The 17,883-nt window shown below is 53.7% G+C and overlaps 1 protein-coding gene across 1 annotated transcript; it reads right to left on the bottom strand.

The window, feature by feature from the left end:
• Nucleotides 1-2,967: 2,967 nt before the first annotated feature.
• On the bottom strand, nucleotides 2,968-12,118 carry SNCB (synuclein beta). The gene is made up of 6 exons (XM_024742177.1): nucleotides 11,858-12,118; nucleotides 11,108-11,237; nucleotides 8,244-8,285; nucleotides 7,915-8,033; nucleotides 3,959-4,048; nucleotides 2,968-3,609 (listed from the first exon to the last, which is right to left on the bottom strand). The coding sequence occupies exons 2-6, from the start codon at nucleotides 11,226-11,228 to the stop codon at nucleotides 3,577-3,579; spliced, it is 405 nt and encodes a 134-aa protein (XP_024597945.1). The 5' UTR covers nucleotides 11,229-11,237; nucleotides 11,858-12,118; the 3' UTR covers nucleotides 2,968-3,576.
• Nucleotides 12,119-17,883: the final 5,765 nt, after the last annotated feature.

Below are 17,883 nucleotides of genomic sequence, written 5' to 3'. Positions count from 1 at the left end.
TGGGTTGGGGCTGGACCCACAGATCTCAGAGGCCTGGCCAGGCGTGGCCTCGCCAACCACACACACCGTGTCCACAAAGACGCAGCAGGGCTCTTCCTGTACTGTGATGCTCGCCCTCCCCAGATTTCCCAGGGCACTTGCTTTTCATTCAGGTTTCAGCTCTACCTCGCCTCCTTAGACGCTTGACCTGACCACGCAATTGAATGCTGGTCACCACCCTTACTGTGTCACATTCTATCACATTGCTCTGGTTTTTTTTTTTTTTTTTGCGGTACGCGGGCCTCTCACCGCCGTGGCCTCTCCCGTTGCGGAGCACAGGCTCTGGACACGCAGGCTCAGCGGCCATGGCTCACGGGCCCAGCCGCTCCGCGGCACGTGGGATCCTCCAGGACCGGGGCACGAACCCGCCTCCCCCGCATCGGCAGGTGGACTCTCAACCACTGCGCCACCAGGGAAGCCCTGCTCTGTTTTATGTTCTCCATAAAACCCAAAATTATCTTGATCCATATATTTGCTGATCCATGGACATGAGTTCTGCCAGGGCAGTGACCTGCAGGGCTGTTCCCTGCAGCCCCTTACTTCTAAGAACAGAGCAGGTGAGCAACACACACTGTCGAATGACTAAATGCACACAACGTGTGGGCAACCTCCATGTACACGTGTGAACAGAGATACACCTGCATCCATATGTAAGTGTGTACACTCAACACACACCCCCCCCCCACACACACAGTCTCACTTGCAGTCTCCATGAAATTGCGCAAGCATCTGTTATCTACACTCTGCTGCCTCCACATTTTCCTGTCGTTGGTGGGTTTTGTTTGTCTCCCCTCAGAGCAAGTCCCTTTTGGAAAATTCCAAAGGAACTGGGCTTCGGAGTCAGGCTCGGGGCTGGATGTGGCCTTTGCCACTTCCCAGCAATGTGACCTAGGGCAGGTAACTCTGCCTCTCTGGCCTCCATTCTCTCATCCATAAATTGGGGCTAATAAGGAATCCTTGAGGACAGTTTCAAGTGAAATGAATGGAGGCAAGTGCTGGATGCCTGGGAGATACTGGGCACTGGGGAAATGGCTCTGTCCCTGTCCTGAGGGTGGAGCCCATGAGCTGTGTGCGCTCACGCAGGCACTCACAGTCAGGAATTCGGTCTGACACAGGGCTGGCATCTTCCGTTGTCACTTCTGGGCTTGTGCCTGGAATGCATTTAAAGTGACCTCTGCAGATGAGAACACTGGTCTCTGAGCAGAAAATCAAGCTCAGAAAACCAGGTGTGCGGCTTGGCACCCGGGAACGAGGAATAAACCTCTTCACAAGCCAGATGGTGAACCTGGTTTGGGCATCTAAAAATGGATATCAGGTGCTGGTAGCTGGCAAGGGGTTGGCAAACTCAAATTCCTCAGAGGTCAGGCAGTTCATGAAAATGAGTGAAGTGGATGGGAGGCACACAACAGGGAGGGACAGGGACTGTCGCCAGCTGGAATCAAATGAAAAATATTTAAACCTTGTGCTAGAAAATTAAACATCTCTACAGGCCAAATTCAACCTAAGGGCCACGAGTTTGCAATCCCTGCTGACTGTGGGTTGTAAATAATGTCTTAATTCAGCCAAAAAGGATCTGGCCATCCTGGAACCCGCCACGTTGAGCCAGAGAATTGGAGTCCACCGGTTTGTTCTCCCTACACACACGTCTGCCATAAGCCTCCTACTTCCAGAAGTAAAGGCTCGTACACTGCAGGCCAAGGTGACCCGAGTGGACCCCGGTCTCCCCCAGCGTGCAAGGCCTTCTCGAGCCAGGCACCACCCCCCCCCACCCCCCGCCCCGAACAACTCAGGGAAGGAGGGGGCGCTAAACACCTGGCGGTTGACTGAATACAGCAAAGCTCCTTCCAGCCCTTGGGGCTGGAGGGGCGAAGCAAGGTTTGAGTCGGAAGGGAGGTCGGACCTGGCAGAGAAGGGGCTGGGTCTTCCTCAGGCAAGAATGGGGGTTATTGCGGCAAAGCAGAGCCAGGCTTCCGCATGGGTGAGTCAAGTTAGCCCGCGGCTGCGGCAAAAGAGAGCAAGAGCACTGCATCGTCGGGGGCGGGGCCTATCACAGGTTGGGGCGGGGGAACTTCTGTGCCAATCAGAGCAGTGCCTTCGCCTTGATGGAGGCGGGGCCGCTGCGCAGCAAGGCGGCATCTCCGCCCCCCTACTTCCCGGCACCGCGGCGGCGTTGGGGGCCCTCTAGTGCCGATACTCATCCGCTTAAGGCGCCTGGTCGGCTTCCCAGATTTCTGCATACCCTTGCTCACCTCAGCCGAGGTCGCAAACTTTCGGACTCCTTTCCGGGAAGGGTGGAGCACTGGTTGCCCGAACTCTGCTTTTTTCCGTGGCAACTGCCCATTTCCCCTCCCCTGGGATGAGTTTTTCTGCGGTGAGCAGGTGTGCGCAGGGGTATGTGCGTATCAGCGTTCTCGCGGGGAAAGGTTTGAGCGAAGCAGCTTCTTCCAGTGACCGCGCTGCTGTTTTCCCAGAGCTTCATCGCGGCGCGTGTGCAACTCTGAGTGCGCGCGCTGGTCTGCACGTGTCGGCCAGCGTGCGTGCACGCTGGTCCGCGCGGGCGTGATCATCGAGGCGCCTGCGCTGCATGCGCCTTGAGCCCGTCGGCCCTGCGCCTTGGCTGCAGCGGACTTCCCTCCGCCCAGCCCGCCCAGTAGGAGCTTTACTGTCCAATAGGTGGCGCCCGAGGCCACCTTCCCGCCTCCCAGCCCGCAGCGTGGCCCAACCTGGGGGGAACCCCTCCATCCAGGTCGTCCCCCGGGGGTGCGGGGCGGGAAGGAGCTGAGGCCAGATGTGGTCAGTCTTGTACCTGGGCTGAGTGTGCCGGGCCCCAAAGAGGGGCGTGGGGCAGGCTGGGACGTGGAAGCCTGTCGGTCGTCCCCATCCGGCGCCCAGCCCAGCCCAGCCCAGCCCTGCCCGTGCGGCGCCTGCTACAGACAGATTGGCTTTATTCACGGACACCCGGGGGGCGGCCGGGCCCGCCCGCCCGGGACACGCTCACACGGGGGTGGGGGACTCTCCATGCCACAATCACGACACACGACGCCCGCGCTCGGACCGGGCCGGCTGGGGGAGGGGCATGGCACAGCCTGGCTCCTGGTTTTGGTTAAAAAAAAAAAAAAGGCTCTTGGGGTCGATGTGGGAATGCGGGTGTGGGGGGGGTTCTGGGGCTGCCCGGGGCCCCTCAGAGAGCCTCTGTCGGGGGTGGAGGGGAGCCGCTGCTTTCCGACTCGTTTAAAAACACATCGAACATGCTACATCCGCGCAGACACTGGATGGGATGGGATGGGGTGGGGAGGGGGCAACATAGGTGGGGCGAGGCTACCAGCCGTGGCCGCATCCCCGGCCCTGTCCACGCCCCAGGGTTGGTCGCGGGCAGGTGAGACAGACAGACTCTAACACAGGCTCCGAGGGGGCGCCTCGGAGCGAAGGAAGATCTCGTTTTTAAGGGGAAGGGGTAGAAGGACAACCCTGGCTCTGGGGGGCGGGGCACGGGACAGGGAAGGGATTGTGCTGCTGGTGGGGGGCCGTCCTGGGCCCTTACGCCTCTGGCTCATACTCCCGATACTCCTCCTGCATCAGAGGGATGGGGGTGGAGTGGAGAAGAGCAAAAGAGGAAGGGGTTGGAGACCAAGTGGCCAGGCCCGGCCCAGAGACCCCTACCCCTCAAGGAGGAATAGTGCATGTCCCTCTCCCTGGGCAGAAGAGAAACCTGGAAGTTGGGGACATCTGGGATGTTCTGGGCAGGGGTGCCTGGCGCCCAGTGCTGGGCCCCATCTGTCCTCCCTCCCTGCTCCCACCTCTGGTGTCTGGGTTCTAGAAAAGGGGGGCTTGAAGCTCCCAGGCCTAACCTTATCCTGCCAGGAACCTCCCACCCCAGCTGGGGATGCCCAAAGCCCCACCCAGCCTTGACACCCCTCACCTGGGGCGGTTCCTCATAACTCTCCCCTTCTGGCTCCATCAGGGGCTCAATCAGCGGCTCCTCTGCAGCTTCCTGGGCCACTTCCTCTGGCTGCAGGCAGAGAAGAGACAGTGCCCATGAGGCCAGCTGGTGATGCCCCTCAAATTCCTACCTTGGGAAGCTTTTGGTTGATTGGGGGAAAGCTAGGCTTTGTTGGCAATGCAACCAGAATTTTTAATTAAATTGTTTATTTGGAGTGCCTTGGAAGTGGGATGGAGGAGTGAAATTCCTCCAATTATGGCTTGAAGCTGGGGGTGGCGAGGGGGAGAGGGCTCTCCATACCCCTCTCCCCAGCACGTGGCAGCCTCCTGTGCTCCCATCATATGGACTGGGTGGGATGGGGAGATAGATGGCACACTCAGTCACCCATTTAACCCTACCCTCTTTGTGTCAGCTCTGTGAGGGGGTGCGTATCAGGTCCCCAGAGATAACCCTGGAGGGAGATGGAGGCTCAGGGACAGGGCTGAGCAGGGGCTCTGAGCCATTCCCCTGCCACTTTCCACCCATCCCTCCCCCAGGGCCCTGTGTGGCCTGGTTTCTTCAGCTGTTGCTATTTTAAGATAAGCTGGAAGCGACAGCTCATGGTGTTGCTTGGATGTGTGAGCTAAGACTCTCCCCTCCCCACTGCATCTGCTGTCCAGACTGGTGCAGACCAGCAGGCACGCAAATAGGGGGCTGCCAGACACATGGCCAGTCCCCCTGTGGGCGAGCACATGTATGTGCACAAACATGGGACTGAGCTGACTGCACACGTGGGCACTCACAGTAACCTGAGGTCCAGGCACGGCTGCACAAGGCCACGTGTGGGGGAACCTGTAGGCAAGGGGCACCCCACCTCCCCCACTTCCACATGTAACCACTGTCCCTCCCTACTGGACAGAGGTGAGAATCTTGGGACCCTGGTCCAGAGGGCTGGCACCTCTACACTCTAGTTGCTCCGGCTCCATCCAGGTAGCTTCAGCTCCTTCACATTACCTGTCATGGGCCCTGTGGGCACATGAGGTTACGCTCCTGGCCTGGCTCACTTTCCCCAGTTACAGGTGGGTCCATCAAGGCCCAGGAGGGGGGAAATGTTAGTTTGCCCAAAGTCACCCAGCTATGACCAGAACCCAGGAAAGAAACAGACTATTAAGAATCCCAGCTCTGCACATTATTGGGAAACAAATGTCCAACAACAGTAGAATGGATGTGTGCTCTGTCATCCTATCACACAGTGGTTACTTCACCTCAAGGATGGGGAACCACAGTGCACACCACAGCATGGTTGACTCTCACGCTTACTGATGAATGAAAGAAGCCAGGTACAGAAGAGCATGTGCTCTAGGATAACATTTCTGTGAAGCTGAAAAACACCCAACTTATTTGTGGTAATAGAAGTCAGGAAGCAATTAACTGTGTGGGGGGAGACAGGGCCAGGACAAAGGTGAGGAGAGTCAGGTGCCTGGGGTGCGAAGGAGACCCTGGAATAAGCATCCTCCCTTAAATTTTGTGCCCCGATACCTCACTTCTCTCACCCTAGTCTTGGCCCCGGGAGTAGGGACTGGGAGGAGGTGTAAGGGAGGCTTCCAAGGGGCTGATGTTCTGTGTCTTGATCTGGGTGCTGGTTACTTGGGGAGAGTTGAATATGTGAAAATTTCATGGAGCTGTGTGCTTTCTGCATGAATGCTGTACTTCAATAAAAAGTTCACTTAAAAACCATCCTAGCCTGGCCATTCACTACCTCTTTGGCATTAGGTAAGTCGTTTTACCTCTGATCTCAGCTGCCTCGGGTGGGAAATGGGATGGTGTCTCTGCTTTGTATGCATATGGGGAGGCTTCTATGATAACGTATGTGAGCAAACTGGGAGGTAGAGACAGAAACTTGCACCCCCAGCTTGCATGGGTTCTCCATGGGCCAGTGGCCCCAAAGGCCTGGCTTTGGATTGTAAGTCTATGATCTTGAGCTCCCTTAAGAGAGGAGGCTTGAAGTGTCAACAAGTGCTGGTAAGAGGAAGGCAGCCTGAGAGAAATGGTTCTGTGCAAGGCCCCCGCCAAGCCTTGAGCTGAGAGCTCAGGCCCAGACCTGCCTTCTCTGCATCCCAGCTCTCAGCGCTGGGCCTGGGCCCATGTTGGCACCAAGGGACTACAGTGACATGAACCTGAGCTTATCCTCCCAACCACCTTCTCAGGGGAGCAGTCAGGATTTGTGATCTTGGGCAAGTCATTTTACCTCTCTGAGCCTCAGTTCCTTCATCTGTAAAATGGGCTAATTGTGATGCCTTCTTTACAGGGATGTTGTGAAGATTCAATGAGAGACTCCATGTACAATATCTAGAACAGTGCCTGCCCACACAAGAGATCAGTGAATGGGAGCAATCACTGGAAACATAAGGATAAGAAATGGGAAGCCACACAGCTGATAAAATGCAGAGACAGGACTTGAACCAGAACTTCTGAGTCAAGTCCCAGCTTTCAGACAGGGGAAGGAACCAACTGTGCAAAATGTCTGGAGTGGAGGGTGCTGTGGGATCTCCTCAGCCTGGACACCCTCATGCTGAATGCACACTGATCTCCTGATCACGCTGAAGAAAGCCCCACCCCCACAGAGGCGGAGTCTGCACTTACACGTGGACAACACAGAGCACCCCATGGGAGGCGTGTCTCTACAGACATCATATAGACCCACAGAGTGCACTGCCCTAGCACACCTATGGTGACACAAGACCTTGGGGGTGCACACAGGCTGACCATGTGATCGTGGGGCCATCATCTCTTACTGAGCACTCACTATGCCATCGAGGGTTTTTACATCAGTAGTTCTCAAAGTGTGATCCCTGGACCTGCAGCATCAATATCACCCAGGTGCTTGTTAAACATGCAAATTCTCAAGCCCCACAGACCTGCTGAATCAGAAATTCTAGGGATGGGACCAACAGTCTGGATTTTAACCTGGCCTCCTGGTGATCTAATGCACACTTAAGTTTTTGAGAACCTCTGAGCTACATTATCTCCAATCTACCTAAAAGTCCTCTTGTGCTCATCTCCCGTCTTAGAGGCAAAGAATCAGGCTCAGAGACATGATGGGATCTGCTCAGGGTCACACAGGAAGTAGTGGAGTTAGGATTCAGATCCAGCTCTGTGGGGCTCCGGAGCTCACAGCTCTCACCCTACAGCGTGTCCTAATGAGGTATCTGACTTCCTGCACACGTGGGTAGCCGCCACCACTTGCCTGGGGCAACATGTCTGCACACATGTGTGACACACAGTTCACCCCTCCCCATGGCCCACTTCTGCTCATGCCTGCCTCAGGGCCTTTGCACGTGTTCTTCCTACTGCCTGAAATATACTTTCCACATGGCTTGCCTCATCCCTTGGGTGTCAGCTCTAAGGTCACCTCCTCAGAGAAGCCTTCCCAACTTAAAGTAGCCCCCTCACCCCTTGACTGTCTCTCTCCTCACCCTTGTTGTCTTTTCTTCATAGCACATACCCCTGTCTGAAACCATCTTGCTTACTGGTTAGCTTTTTACTGTATCTTCTCCCACTAGAGTGTCAGCTCCATGAATGTAGGAACCTATTCTGTCGTAACCCCTAGAACAATCCCTCTCTAGCATGAATACTTGTTGACTGAAAAGACATGAGTGAACAATCAGTGACATATGTGGATGAGGCCAAAAGTAGTCCAGATGACTCTCACAATCAGGATACATGTATCCAGCCAGATCTGGGTCACAGTCACGGGGAGTGCCATGCCCGTACACAGCTTCATGCAGACTCATTCTGAGCTGCGTCTACCAGGGTCCTGCAGAACGTGAGGCAAGGTGGCTTGTGCCCCAGGCTGGCTGGGGGAGCAGGGAACCTGGTGGCAGGTTTATGGGTGTGCCTGGCACGTGTGTGTGTGTATGTGTGTGTGTTGTGTGTGTGTTGGAAGGATAGCTCACCTTCAGATCGGTGGGAAATTCCTCCTTCTTCACCAGGCCTGTGGCTGCTGCGATATTCCCAGCCCCAGAGAACACAGCTCCTCCCAGATGAGATGCCTGCTCCTTGGTTTTCTCAGCCACTGCGTCAGGGAGGGGGTTGGGGGCCAGGGTGAAGCAGGCGTAGATGCCACCCTCCTCCATAGTGTCCCAGGGCCTGCCTTCCCATGGAGCACACCCCCAGGAAGCCTTAGGGGTGCCCTCTTCCACCACCCCTCCCCCGCAGTCTCTGGGGGCCAGCCAGATCCCAGGCCAGGGTGAGGACACAGGGCTGAGCAGGGCTGGGCCGGTACCTGAGGCCACTCCTTGTACAACCCCCTCTCGGGTCTTGCTTCCTATGGGGACAAAAATGAGCACACATAAGGGCTCTGAGCCAAGGGAACAGACTCCAGCAAGCACAGCGGTTACAGAGTGGGCAGAGGGACCCAGTCAGCAGTGGGCATCCTGGCCCTTCACTGCCTCCTTGGGCTCCCAAATCCCACAAGTGCCCCCCCATGCCTATATCCTCAGGACTTCCAGTTCTCCCCACTCTCTGTCCCCTATCACCCCCACCTGATATGATACCCCACACCTCTGGTGGATGTTGCCTGAGCGCCAGCACTGGAAAAGCACTCTACCTGCGCCGGTTCATTTAATCCTCTGCCCAGGATGGGAGCAGATGGGGGTGGAAGGGGGCTGGAACTGGGGGCGGGGAAAAAAGGCTCTGTATTTGGAAAGGTGCCCCTGGTGCCCCTGATGCATAGCTGCCCACATCCTACCCGAGGACACTCACATCCCAACATTCCTCGCTCCATTTCTTCTAAAGACCCTCTTCTAACTAGAGTGCAAATCCCTCCTTCTGGCCAAAGTTGGGAGAGTCTTAGATGCAGAATGGGTGTATAAGGGTGACTTGAAGATGGTAACTGACACCCATGGCATTGGCTGGGTCTTTCCAGGAGGTTAGCAACTGGGAAAGGCAAGAGATCCTAACCTGAGGTGGTGGGGGGTTGGATGCCCTCAGGGGAGTGGGCTGTCTCCCATCCTGAGGATTTGGCAACCCAGACAACAACTGACAGAGCCAGAAACGGGTGTCTGGGCCAGCTGAGGCTGGCAGGAGGAGGGTGTAAGAAGACAGGATTCTCAGGGCTAAGTCCAGTTAGACCCAGAGACTCGCAGGGATCAGGGGCTGTGCATGCACATCCATTTATTCCTCCCACAAATGCTTGTTGGCACCCGCTCTGATTCAGGTTCCAGGCCAATGGCTCACTGTCAGATGGAGGAAAGAGAAGAGCAGAGTTGGTGCCCTGGACCTCAAGCAGTGGGGAGAGGACTTCCAGCCTCCAGGGGGTGCATGATGGGGGAGGGGGCACTGCCTGGGTCTTGACAAATGGGGAGCAGGTGGATATGCAGAAAGCAGGCTGAGGAGGGTGTTCCAGGCACAGGGAACCATGTGAGCAAGGCATAGAGAGGTGTGTTTTCAGGGCCTGAGTGGAGCACATCGACGGGGTCTGTGTGCTCGAAGCAATGGAAACTGAGGCAGGGCCACAAAGCACATTGAATGCTAGGCTACAGGGAGCTGAGGCTTTGATGAGTAAGAACTGGGGGCCATCAGGAGTTCCTGGTCAGGGGGAGGAGTAGGAGGTGCCCATCTAGGGGGAAAGGGAGGGGCCGAGTCTGTTAGCAAGGACACAGTGTCAGGGGTGCCAGGGGTCCACAGGAGTGAAAGGGCTGAGGGAGGAGGGAAGAGGGAGGCCAGAGCTGGGGTCCAGCAGGTGTGGGCTCAAGCCTTCTCCCAGTCTCCATCACCTCTGCCCTAGCTCCAACCACCCTCATCTGGCAACTATGTTACCACCCAGCGGGCCTCCCTGCAATTTGTTCTGTCCCCAGAGGCCTGAGGGACTTTTCATTCTGAAGTCAGATCCTGTCGGTCCCTGGCTTACAGTCTATCATGGCAATTATAATAATGCTTTGCCTGGGCCGGCAGGGGCCACTCATGAACTGGCTCTTGCCCACCTTTCTGATCTCATTTCCTACCACTGCTTTCTGCCCTCTGCTCTCGAATCCAGTATCCTTCAGCCCATTCCAGGGCCTTTGCACCTGCTTTTCTGCACCCTCTTCCCAACCTCCTTATTCTTCGGGCTCAGCTCAGATGTTACCCTCTTTGTTTACCTTACCAAAGTGGCCCCCACCCCAGCCACTGGATGTCAAATCCCACTACTGGAATACTTGGCATCGCTATCAGGAGAGCCGGCACCTACCAGCACATAGTAGGTGGTCAATAAGTATTTTTCGAATTATCACAACTCCAAGTCTGCCAAAACCCTGGGCAAGTTAACCAGCCCTCTACAGCCTAAATAGGAGATAATTCTACGGACCGCACAAGTTAAGCCCTGAATCAGCAGACAGAATTCAATCAGTCTCTTGCCTCCCTTTATGCAAATGATCCTGCAGGCTCCCTCTTTTTTTCCCACTTAGGGTGAGACATTTTAACCACTTGGCCTTTCTCCTGATGACAGCTGTCAGCTGCAAGGAGGGTGCACCCAGAGGAGAGATGCCAGTGGTGGAACTGCTGGGAGGAGGGAGACCCAGAGAGCGATTCAGAGGTGGAAGTAGCTGGAGAGGAGGGCTGGGAGGGAGCCCCAAAAATACTGGGGGGATCACAGCAAGGGGAGGGGGCATTTTGGAGTCCATAAAGCTTGGCTCAGACTCCAGCTTCGCGTTTTATCAGCTGTGACCTTGACCAAGATAGTTAAACCTCTGGGAAGCCCCAGTTTCCCTGGTCTGTGGATGGGCAGGGAGCATTAAATGAGGTAATAGATGCTATGGATGTATTTCACAGGGTACTTGGCAGAGAGTAAGGGCTCAGCACCAGGTAACTATTAATAATGGGAAGAATAAGGAAAAGAAGGCTGTCTCCTTTGATCCCCGCATTGGTCCCTGGACTTTCAGCTGAACCCCACCCTCACCAGTCTTTCCCCCATTCCCCCTCCAGTCAGTCTCATCACTGGCCCAGGTTCCATCACTGGCTATGCCTTCAGTGACCCCTGCTGACCCGGCCCCGTCTGCTGACTCATATTCTCCTGCCCAGACCCCCCACTCCCTCCTTCTAAGGACCTCGGCTCCACTCCCTCGGAGGACACCAAACCCCTGCACCCCGGAAGCCCCGCCCCTCGCCCACCAACGTAGAGGACACCCTCCTTGGTCTTCTCCGCGGCCTCGGTGACCCCCTGCTTGGTTTTCTCCGCGGCGGCCACGACGCCCTCCTTAGCCATGGACAGGCCCTTCATGAACACGTCCATCCTGGCGGCCTGAGGAGGGCGAACACACGGGCACGGATGTGCTGGCCCCGCATTCTCATCCCAGCCCTTCCGGAGGGACGCTGGTGTCCCCTCCCCTCCCTCCAGAGACCAAAGGCGCCCTTCCGGGCCCGGAACTCCCTCCCGCCTTACCCCCTCCCCAGCGCTAGGCCACAGGGCCGCAGAGTCCTAGCGTCCTTGAAACCGGGGACGCAGGAGAGGCCACCGCCTCGGTTTTCCGGGGCCCTGCAACCTGCAGCCCCGCGGAACCGGAGTGCTGGGCAAGGCGCGAAGCCCCGGGGCCTGTCTGTACACACACGACAAAGTCACACGGCCATGCACACAAACACACTCCATGGACACGCTCACGTGCCCACACAGGACATGCAGGCGTTCAAAAGCGCACGGACACTCTGACACACAGGGGGCACACGGCCGCGGACGCACGTCCACACGGCCACCCAGGCAGTTGCAGACACCGAGCAACAGAGACACATACCCCGGGGCGCACACTGACAGGCACCCACCGGCGTCCTCTTTCCGTTCTCCAGCCCCTTCCCCATCCCATCCAGTTCCCCTCTCCATTCCCAGCCCTTTCCTCAGCCCGGGTGCCCGGAGCGCGGCCGCCTCACCTGGATGCGGGTTCCGGGCTGGGGATGGAGCTGCGGCTGCGGCTGCGGCTGCAGCAGCGGCAGGCAGATGCAGGGGCCCGGCTAGGATGGGCTGGGGTGGGCTCGGGGCCGATGGGGTATCGGGCCGTGGCCAGGCGCTCAGTTTGGTCTGCAGCAGGCGGGGCGTGAGCCCTGAGCCGGGGAGCAGTAGTGCCCTGGCCTTGGGTGCGTCGCCAGCCACCGCTCGCTCCTAGCGCCCTGCTCGCTCGCGCGCTTCTGCTCTGGCTGGGGCGCTGCGGCAGCTCTGAGCTCAGCGCCCCCACTGGCGGCCGCGCCACCCCTTGAGCCCGCTAGCCTCACGGGGCGGGCCCGGGACACGCCGCTGGGGAACCCGGAGCGTCGTCAGACTCAAGTCCTGCTCCCAAGAGTCTAGTCTGGTGAGGGAGAAAATGCGGCGTGCTGAGTAGGGACGTGCAGTTGGTTTTAGAGTTCAGACCTGTTTGGATCTCAGCTGTGGTTTTATTAACTGTGGGACCTTGGGCTACTCAGCTCTCCTTTCTGAATGTCAATTTCCTCTTCTGTAAAATACGGATGGTTCATTCAACGAACGATTATTGAGCGCTTAGGTGCCAGGCAGGTTTGAGGCTGGAGACAGGGGAAAAGGAAAACAAGGTCCCTTGCTCTTCGAAGTTTACAGTGGTGAGTTTCTGTGTGTGCAGAGATGGGTCACAGGACAGAAAATAAACGTCAACACTTAAACCAAGCAAGGTTATTTCAGCTTCTGAGAAGTGTCATGAAGATGATGAAATGGAGATGAACCAGAGTTACTAGAGGAGGGGCACTTGAGACCAACTGGTCAGGGGAGGCCTTTGTGAGAAGGTGAATGGGAGCAGAGACCCCAGAGAGGCGCCAAGGCCAGGATGCTTGAGAGCAAGATCCATAGAGAGGGAACTGCAAGTGCAAAGGCCCTGAGGCAGGACCGTGCTTGGGAACAGATAAAAGACTGAAGAACCAGGAGGGAGGGAGAAGGAGGTGGACATGATCCTTTTTAGTGTGGTTATGGTCTGGATTGTCAAAATGGCCATAGAGTGCCAGGCACACATAGGTCCTTAGTTGGTATATGACAGAATTATGGCCAAAAAGCTGTGGGATCCCAGAGGAAGGGGACTCTGACAGCTCAAGGGAGTCATGGAAGGCTGTACAGAGGAGGTGACATCAGAGCTGGGCCTTCTGTGATTTCATCTGGCAGACAAGGGAGGAAGGGAATATTAGGCTGTGGACATAGCATGGGCAAAGGCACTGTGGTTGGAAATGCAGGGCGTGTGAGAGGGCAATCAGGAACCAGACTACGCAGGGCCTGGAAAAAAAAAATGTTCCCAGATTGCTGGTAGAGCTGCAAATTGTTACATGCTTTTTGGAAGGTGATTTGGAAACATTTACCAAAGACATAAATGCATGATCCTTTGGAGCCAACAGTTCCTCTTCCAGGAATTCATCCCTTGGATCTCTACTCATACAAGCACACAAAGACATTTGTGCAAGGATGTTCACTGCAGCCTGGTTTATTGTAGCAAAAAATTGAAAATAATCTAAATGTCCCTCTGTAGAGGACTGGCTAGTTAATTGTGATTCATCCACTCAGTGTGACGCTGTGCTGCCATTAGAAAGGATGGGCTAGACCCATGTGTACTGATATGGGAGTGTGACAAGACATGGTGTGAGGTGAGAGAAGCAAGGTGCCAAACTGTAATGTGTGGAGCTAGGCAATTAAAAAAATTATTTTATTGAAGTATAGTTGATTTACAACGTGTTAATTTCCATTGCACAGCAAAGTGATTCACTTATACATACATACATATATATATACACACATTCTTCTTCATATTCTTTTTCATTATGGTTTATCACAGGATATTGAATATAGTTCCCTGTGCTATACAGTAGGACCTTGTTGTTTATCCATTCTATATATAATAGTTTGCATCTGCTAACCCCAAACTCCCAATCCATCCCTCCCTCCCCCCCTGCCCCCTTGGCAACCACAAGTCTGTTCTCTATGTCTGTGAGTCTGTTTCTTTTTCATAGATAAGTTCATTTGTGTTATATTTTAGATTCCACACGTGAGTGATATCATATGGTATTTGTCTTTCTCTTTCTGACTTTACTTCGCACGATAATCTCCTGGCCCATCCATGTTGTTGCAAACAGCACTATTTCTTTCTTTTTTATGGCTGAGTAATATTCCACTGTATACATGTACTACATCTTCTTTGTCCATTCATCTGTCAATGGACATTTAGGTTGTTTCCATGTCTTGTATATTGTAAATAGTGCTGCTATGAACATTGGGGTGCATGTATATTTTCGAATTATAGTTTTCTCCCACTATATGCCTAGGAATGGAATTGCTGGATCATATGGCAACCCTATTTTTAGTTTTTTGAGGAAGATCCATACTGTTTTCCATAGTGGCTGCACCAGTTTACATTCCCACTGACAGTGTAGGAGGGTTCCCTTTTCTTGTGGAGCTAGTCAATTTTGATACAAGGAAAATACATACACTCACACAGTTATATATAGACACCTTATATATAAATATAGACATCTGGATATACAAAGAACACACCTGCAAGGACTTCCAAAACACTGTTAACAGTAGTTGCCCCTGGCAAATGGGATTGAGAGAACTCAGGGAGAGAAGCTTGTACATTTCATTACCTTCCTTCTTGTGCTGTTTGATTACTTTACCTTGAATAGTATTTTACTTGTGTAATTTTAAAAGCTGGCATGGGGAACAGCGTGGCCTCTCATCATTGAAACTGTCTCCTTCCTATGTCTGGGGGATCCCGCACCTTATGAGACAGAGCCCATCTCCCCACTCCAGGAGCTGACGATGCTTTCCCAGCTTTCCTTGCTGCCAGGACGTGTGACCTCAGCCCCAGACTTGGAACATGAACCTAGTGCCAGGAAGAAGCAGGGAAGGAGGAGAGTCTGCTCTGGTGAAGACAGGTGGTGGTGATGGTGGTGGCAGTTCCTGCCAGGGACCAGGGGCAGCACTGCTTTTGGAAGCATCAGTCACCAATAGGGCAAGCTGTACTGTCTGTACTCAGCTGTAGCAGCTGGGGAGTCTTCCTGGGACTGCCTGACAATGTGATTTGGCCATCATTCCAGGCTGCATGGTCTCCAAGGGGACTCTGGCTTTCCAGGAGAGTTTCTGAGCTGCCCACTAATGGATAATAAACTCCTTCTCTGTTTAAATAAGCCAGAAGTGATGTTTATGACTCTTGACTAAGATCCCCTGAATGTCAGATGAGGAAGGACCAAGCAGTAGGGAGGAGAGAGGAGGAAGAGAGAAAGAAGACCATACGAAGGGTGTCTGTACTCCTTATTCTAGGAATTGGGAAGTCACTGAAGGATTTTAAGTACAAAAGAGACCTAAATGAGACTTGCATTTTATGGGGCCCAAATGGAGGTGGGTTGGAGGGGGACACTGCTAGAATCAGCAAGAGCAGTGAGGAGGCTGGGTCAGAATCCACTGGAGGAATGATGAAGCCTGAACCAGGGAAGCCTCGGTGAGGCTGGAACAGGACTGGAGGGGAGACATGAGCATCACTGAGGACATAACTTATTAGATGCTGGGGAGGAGGGAGTGAGACGAGTTCGGGAAGATTGCCAGGTTTCTGGCTTGGACAATGGGGTAAGTGATGCTGCTGCAAAATGAAATAGGCATTGAGGAGGTGGGGCAGCTTTGGGGGGTGATGGTGAGTTTGTCTGGGGCACACCGAACGTGCAGGATGAGGAGTCCAGCTGAGAGTTGGATATCTGAGCCCGGAGCTCAGGAAGTCACTCCAGGCTGGCTTCAGGTATCGATTTGGGCCATGGTATAGTGGGAAATCTTTAATACGTGGCTTTCCAAGCAGGGAAGCACCTTGATTTGTAGAGTTTGCCCATACCCGTGGTGTAAATTCTCCTGCTGTGGTTGATTTCAAGCTGTCACTGTGATGTCTCTGAGCATTTCCACCATTCAGGTAAAAAATAATCTTGAAAGCATAGATAATAGTAAAATAACTAGGAATTTATGTTTTGAGTGTTTATTATCTTTGTTTTAAACATATTTATATAATCATAAATTTATATAACTTAATTTTTAATAATGACCTTAACACCTGGCTCACAAAATTCCTGAAACTTTGTTCTCAGGAGCTGGTCCAAGCCAGCCCAGTACACCATTGGATTTGTAGGCATTTGCATAGGGGTGGTGGCTGGAGGATGCAATTGCCCAGGGGAGCAGGTAGAGTGAAAAGAATGGAGGGGCCAGAACAGAATCCTGATTTACTGCACACTTTCTGAGTTCCAGAGCCCAGGGAAAGCCTGAGAAGGAGCAGCACAGAGAGGAGGAGAAACTGGAGAGAGCGGTGACAGGGAAACCAAGGGATTAGAGGACAAAATGTTACAGGGAAGCCAAAGCAATGAGTAGTAAAGAATCCTCGGATGGTCAGCAAGCAGTCTGTGGGGGAGTTTAACAGCAGCAGTAGGAGGTGCTGGGAGTCCACGAGGGAAGAGGTACCTAGGGAAAGCCTCCAGAAGAAAGTGACATTCAAGCTGGGTTTTGAAAGATGAGAAAGACCTTACAAGTGGTGGTGAGCTTTCCCAGCAGATGATCCAGCAGGTGGAAAAGTCCAGAGTGTAGAGGGAACAGAAAACAGGTTGAAATCTGAATCAGGTGGGAAGTTCATTTGGCTGCTAATCAGAAGCTTAGGCAAAGCAGGTGTTTGTTCTTTCACTTAAAGAAGTCGTGCTACTGCAGTAGGCAGTCCATAGTTGGTGTGATGACTTCACAGTCCTCAGGGACCCAGAATCCTACCTTCATGTTCTACCATTCTTAGTACCTGGATTCCACCTTCAAGGCCCCTTCAACGCCCAGGGTGGCTGCTTCAGTTGCAGCCATCATGTCTATGTAGAAAGCAGGAGGAAGGGAAGTAGGGTAAAAAGAGTACCTGCCAGTTTTCTGTCTCTTTCTTAAGGAGTTTTCCCAGAAGCCAACAACTTCTGCCTACTTCTCGTTGGCTACACCTAGCTGCAGGGAGGCTGGAAAACTCTGGTCATCTCGCTGGGCTTATGACTTCCTAGAATCAAAGTATGAGAAGGGGAGAATGGTTACTGGTGAGCCACTAGCAGCTCTGTCCCCCCTCCCAAAGTTTTGCCCCCAACTTATTATTTTTAAAAACTTCAAGCATAGAGAAAAGTTGCAAACATAATACAATGAACAAAACCTTCAGAAAAGTTGCGATGTTAGCACAGTGAATACCCAAATATCCTCACCTACATTTGCTACATCTTTGTTTCCCTCTCTGCATATGTGCTGTCTCCAGAAGAAGGTGGCATGGTTACTGGGCCACTACTTTCTAGCACAATGGATTCTTTGCCCCATGTCACATGGCCAGCCCCCCTTTAGGGCATAGGATGGCAGAGCACAGGCCCCTGGGTCTCTTTCTGGCCAGGCCCTAAACCTGTGAGTTCTCGGGGCCCTCTCTTTGTTTCTGTTCTCTCTCCCCACTGGAAAATGGGCCGCTCCACTCCTCTCTTTTCTCTCCCCTTCTTAAGAGTGTACCAAGGAGCACAGCTATCGAAGCTTCTGGAGAGGAAAGGCTGGGAGAATGTGAAGAAGGGCTTGGGAGAAAATCCCAGCTGGAGCAGCAGGTGCTCTCTTAAGAGAATCCTAGGGATCCTAGCTTTGCCTGGGTTCTGCAAAAATCCAGAAGTGTCTTTGTAACTCTGAGTGTGGTGCCTGACAGTGTGATTGAACATTTACCAACATTATTGCTGTCCGGGCCTCAGGATGGGGAGGAAGACAGGCAGGCGGGATTGGGGTGCTAAGAACAGAGCGGGGGTGGGTGGGTGATATTGAGTGAACACCTGTGTGCCAGGCACTACATCATTAAGCCCTAAAATCAATCCCTTAAAGCAGGCACTTTCATTCCCACTTTACTGATGAAAGAACTGACACCCAGAGAGGGAAAGTCATGTAACTGGTCATTGGCCTCTAT

The sequence above is a fragment of the Neophocaena asiaeorientalis genome, unplaced genomic scaffold (genome assembly GCF_003031525.2).
Source record: "Neophocaena asiaeorientalis asiaeorientalis breed wild unplaced genomic scaffold, Neophocaena_asiaeorientalis_V1.1 scaffold259, whole genome shotgun sequence".
Taxonomy (NCBI): Eukaryota; Metazoa; Chordata; class Mammalia; order Artiodactyla; family Phocoenidae; genus Neophocaena; species Neophocaena asiaeorientalis.
The sequence above is the reverse complement of the archived record's forward strand: the minus strand, read 5'-3'. Positions and strand labels throughout refer to the sequence as shown.